Source organism: Choristoneura fumiferana, chromosome 10 (assembly GCF_025370935.1).
Source record: "Choristoneura fumiferana chromosome 10, NRCan_CFum_1, whole genome shotgun sequence".
NCBI lineage: Eukaryota > Metazoa > Arthropoda > Insecta > Lepidoptera > Tortricidae > Choristoneura > Choristoneura fumiferana.
The window spans coordinates 18,612,673-18,618,187 of record NC_133481.1 but is presented as its reverse complement, the minus strand read 5'-3'; the positions used below and the strand labels follow the sequence as shown (position 1 = coordinate 18,618,187).

The following is a 5,515-nucleotide window of genomic DNA, read 5'->3' as shown; positions in this document are numbered from 1 at the left end:
ACAACTGAAAGTTAAGAATCTATGTTTAAAAGCTACTTTTTTATTGCTTAGATTGAGGAGCGCCTGCGTTAGAATGTGGTCACCCTCCCCTCGTGGGTGCCGTAGAAACCGGCAGAGGTCTATGGGGAGAGGCCTACGGCTGATATGAAGATGGTTACTACCTAGATACTCATTGAGACGACTTTATGCGTCTTTTTATTTATAAAATAATGCTTACTGAACTGATCTTTAGTTTAATCGTGTGCCTTTATTAAACTTTAACGTCGATAGCAAGAAGAATAATTAAAAAGGGTAATTCAATCCAAAGAATTGACTCAAGATTAACCATATTGACCGATTAGATTGGACCGATATAATTTTTTGATGTTTGGTAAACCAATAGTTTTATGACATAAATACCTTATAAAAGAAGACTTCACCACACATGCTCCTCCCCCCAGTCTTGTTATGGCTGGAAGCCACATCCTCCCCCACAATAAGTCCTTCTACCTGCAAATTTAAAATTGTAAAAGTTGCCTTCTTAAAACATTAGGTACAAATCAGGCTTATGCTTCCAAGGTCTTTCTCAGATGATAGCATACAAAAAAGATTTGAACATGCCTTAATACCAGCAATCTTGGCTTTTTCAATAGCTTTTCCGAAGTTCAATCTATCGCCAGTGTAATTTCCGATGGTCACGATGACTCCTCCTGAAACAGCACATGTACAATATACTTTTATACCTTGGTGATAAACAATCTGACAACTTATTTTCTTCTACTTTATTATGTAAGTATTTTAAGTCTAGGGTAGTTTTATGTACTGGCATAGGTATTTAATTAAAAAGTAGCACGATGTAATTATCTGACTATTCGAAGAAGAGGTTTAGCTTAGCATGCTAAAGGGTGCTCCTATTGAGCCGACCTCGGACTTTGGACGCTAAGGAAGAATTGGCAATCAATCGGAATTTTATGCTACATCGTTTCGGAAAGACTATATACGTTAGTCCGAAGTAGTCCGAACAGAAGAAACGACAAGAAACTCAGTCGGGTTGAGGTCGGATTGAAAAGAACCTGCCCAGGACGTGCCGGTATCGGTTAAAAAGTGGTCAGTCGAGAGCCGTTACCGCAAACTAACATGTATTTAGCTGTTAGTAAAATGGAGTCAAGTTGCAAGACTATTTCATATTTAAAGTAACCCTCAGTAGCACCAATTCAAGGTTCAACAACCCTAAAAAATATATTCGATTTCGGTGGAGTCCCTGCCCAGGTTTAGAATAGGGTGGACTATTCTTCAGGTGTCGCATCTAATGTAGAGCTGCTAGATTTGTCGGCAACCGGACGACCGGTTTGACCCTCTGGCAATGCGGAGAGATGTTTGCATCTCTCTGCATCTTGTACCGCATATATCATGGGGAGTGTTCAGATGAATTATTCGGATTGTTGCCTACAGCTAAGATTCACTACCGTACTTCGCGCAGGCGTCAGTCATTTCATCCTCACCACCTTGATGATTGGCAATCTAGCACCGTCCGCTTTAAGCGAAACTTTTTTAAACGCACGACTGAAGTATGGAACCAGTTTTCTGGGACAGTGTTTTCGGAGCGGTACAAATTAGGGATTTTTAAAAAACGAGCTTATCAGTCTCTCAAAGGGCCGGCAACGCACCTGTGATACCCCTGTTGTTGACAGGTGTCCATGGGCGGCGGTGATTGCTTCCCATCAGGTGACTCGCATGCTCGTTTTCCCCCTCTTTACACTACACGGTATTTAGACTTGACTGCACAGATAAATGTAAATGGCAGCCAACCTTTTTAACCCCCGACGCAAAAAGAGAGGTGTTATAAGTTTGACCGCTATGTGTGTGTGTGTCTGTCTGTCTGTGTCACCGTAGCTCTTAAACGGATGGACCGCTTGAACTGAATGAGGTTTTTTTATATGAAATCAGGTTTTCTAGCAATGGTCCTTAGACATGTTTTATCAAAATCGGATCAGCCGTTTTTGAGATATTGAACTTTGAAGTGACAAAGTCGGGGCTTTTCCAACTTTTTGTTGGTTAGGTTAGGTTATTCTAGATGTGCACTCAGTCTCAGCTCAGTATCAGTGCCGTGTCGCTTTTGCATGAATAATATGCGGTATAGGTATACGGTAATTAGACAGGTGCACGATAAAATGAGAATGACCGGCCTACGACCACTCAATGAAAAGTGCAGCGACTTAAAAAAAGAGGTATTTAACTGTACGTTGATGATAATTTGTCTTTTTAATCAGTGGGTACCTGAATTGTACTTGTAGAGCTGAGCTATTCCGTAGAGTACGTGACCCGTAGGCGGTGACGCGAAAACTCCTCCGGCTACAGCACCGTCCAGCATACCACTTCCCACAAGACCTGCAAAAATAAATTGATTTCATATCATAGTAATAATAAAATTTATTTCGGATAGCCACCTATACAATACTGATATAGATATGTTTATGATTACATTATATTATATCCCGTAAAGTTGCTAGAAAATCGTGGCGTGCACGAAGATTACGTCCTTTAAATTAAAAATAACAGCATTAATCTTTTTTTGAAAATCATCCCTTATTGGAGTAAAGGGATAAAATGTGTGAAAAATTTAAATCAAATACAAAGTTATAAGTGAGCTATGACATTTATTGTATTTTGAAAATCAACCCCTAAACAGAAACAGGTGAAAAAGGGATGAAATGTGGCCGCTATAGTTTCAGAGGAAAGGAGAAGGCGGGTAGATTTTCATTAATGCCTATGCGGAAGAAGCAAAAGTTAGAAAATATTGTATTTGTAAAAGTTTTAAGATACTGCACCTCCTGCGAATGGTTCATGGCCTGAACCACCGCCGCCCAAAACAGCGACTCTCTTCGAATCAACCTGAAAGAAAATAGTCGTGTTTAATTTAAGGAAAAAACATTTAAGCGTGAAGGAGTAACTAACATACGCATGGACACACTCCCATACAAACATTCGCATCCCACTAATCCAACTAATATTATAAATGCGATAGTTTAAGTCTGCTTTTTTGTTTATTACCTCATCATGTCGAAACCGCTGAACCTATTTGTAGGGGCCGCTACTAAGTTTTAGTAGAGCGCCTTGTTGAGGTTGTTGAAGATAAGTTAAAGTTATGACTCTTTAGTAGTTTATTGATATTTCTACGTTAAAGTAACAAGCTAGTATATCGAGACCGTGTATCTTCTACGTTCGTATTAAGAGTGTGAGATTAAGCGTTAATATTAGTTTATATTAGTGCGATCTTAGGTAAAAGTGCTGTTGTCGGCGCTGCGACGTATAACTAAAGTAGGGCGCGATTCTAATCTAAAAAGTGCTGTGCGGTATTGAACCGTACACTATTTAAATGAAATTCGGTATAAAGATATTTTGAGTCCCGGGGAAGGACATAGGATAGTTTTTATCCCGAATAATTGCTTAGTTCCCGCAGGGTAACGATAAAAGAATTCTATGCGGATTGAGTCTCGGGCAACAGCAACAGCTGCTTGTAATAGTAGTAGGATTTGTTCTGGGGTACTAACCGTGCTTCTAACGGTGACCACCCGATGCTTCGGATGCAGCTGCAACTGCGGGTAGGTCGCCACCACTCCCCGCAGATTGTCGTCCACGCAACTCTCCGCAGTGTTGATTATCTTCTTTGTTATTGGCTTGCGAGACATTCTTCGACTGTTGAATTTTAATTCAATTTAATTGGTCGTTACTTGGACTCTAAGACCTCACAGTACAAGCCCAGCAGTCAAGACACGTATAAGTATTTGTTTGCATTTGAAACGACGAAACAACCCTGCAAAATTCGAACTTCGTATCTTGCCGTCCCGCTGACGCTATTTATTATTACGAGAGTGAGAGAGACGGTGCGATACGAACTTCGATTTTCAAAGTTCGCAGTAGCCCCCCAGGCCCACAGCGGTACTCGTATTTGTTCCGATTGATCTCATAAAAAACTAAAGAAACTGAAGTGGCAATGGGCGGGGCACATTGCTCGCAGGACTGATGGCCGATGGGGTCAAAAGGTTCTCGAATGGCGTCCGCGGACCGGGAGACGACCTGTCGTTAGGCCTCCAACAAGATGGAGCGACAACCTGGTTAAGATCGCGGGATCGCGGTGGATGCGAAAAGCACAAGACCGGTCTGAGTGGAGAGCCTTGGGGGGAGGCCTGTGTCCAGCAGTAGACGTCTTTTGGCTGACATGATGATGATGATGATCTCATAAAAATGTCAAAACATTGCTTGCCAAAGCAAGCAAACTGTTACACAAAACACTATCAATATTCGGAAATGCCCCATTCTTTACATAACGTTCGTACGCCACAAAGTTTGTAGAGATTTTTATCATACTTAGCTTTTTTTCTAACGAAAATTCGGCACTTTGAACCCCGCTTTCCCCTAAAATCTCATAATAATATGTTGAACCTGTCATTCAACAACACACAGAACCAGCACTAAACGACGCCAACAGGTTACAACTCAATGTAATAGGTAGGTACTGTTAATACGAGTATGATTGGAGCTCAGAGGCGTAGCTAGGTAACCAAAGGCCCTGGGGCAAAAAAACTAGGGCCCCAACCAAACTATTTAAATTCGTTTGTTCCGTATTCGCCGTATTTTGAATTCGACGTACCTCCAGATTTGTCATTTATAGTTTGCAAGTCAGTCCGAGGGGCCCCCTGAGCTTGGGGTGGGGGCCCCGGCCACTGCCCCATCTAGCCCTCCGGTAGCTACGCCACTGTTGGAACTTCATACACACTACACCTATACTCCGTTTAATTTAAGGTTTGAATTAACGGTCAAATTGCAACACACGTTTCTCGATATTTCGAACACAAATGGACTAAAAAAACCTACATGTACATTTAGTAGCGTTATTTATTATGTTTTTACTATAGAAGTTCACACAATTTTAAATAGTTCCGTTGTTTCATTTAAAAAAGTGTGCAAATTTTACCGTTTAGCTTCAAATGTTAAAATAAATGTAGTATATTTAGCCAAAAGAAAATGCAGTTAGGTTTTTAGATGTCGCCAAATTTAAAATAAAACTCAGTGAACAGATTATAATATGCAGCATATTTTTCTGTTCACTAAGTTTTACGTAAGTTCAGAGACTAAGTAACTAGGTAGCTAATATTTTAATGAAATTTTATGTGCCTACTTTTTTAACTTCATGTTATTTTATTGTGGTTTTTCCTTACCGGCGCACCGTAACTAATATGTAATACCTACTACAACTGAAATTATACGTAGGTTACGTCAAAACATTTTAAATTAAACCCATTTTGCTAACTTAATTGCAATTAACAGTAAAATAAATACTCACCCACCTTTTTAAATACCAACACGAAACTAACCGAACACTTATTTTTCTCACTCAACTGACTAATTATGTAATTCGTTGACAGATACACACAACACAACTTCATAACATATTTATGGACACCACCATAATCTTAAGAATTATCTTATCTTCTAAAGCTAAAGTTTACGACCCCCGATAGCATTTGTTTACCTA

At 40.0% G+C, this 5,515-nt stretch overlaps 1 protein-coding gene across 1 annotated transcript in view; it reads right to left on the bottom strand.

Moving 5' to 3' along the window:
* Positions 1-5,515, bottom strand: part of LOC141432245 (triokinase/FMN cyclase-like) — an 18,196-nt gene extending 12,681 nt beyond the window's left edge. The window contains exons 1-4 of the mRNA XM_074093779.1: positions 5,328-5,515; positions 3,531-3,675; positions 2,808-2,871; positions 2,257-2,367 (exon numbers count right to left, since the gene is read on the bottom strand). Of these exons, the coding sequence (XP_073949880.1) occupies positions 2,257-2,367; positions 2,808-2,871; positions 3,531-3,668 (313 nt within the window). The 5' untranslated portion in view covers positions 3,669-3,675; positions 5,328-5,515. The remainder of the gene's footprint in view (positions 1-2,256; positions 2,368-2,807; positions 2,872-3,530; positions 3,676-5,327) is intronic.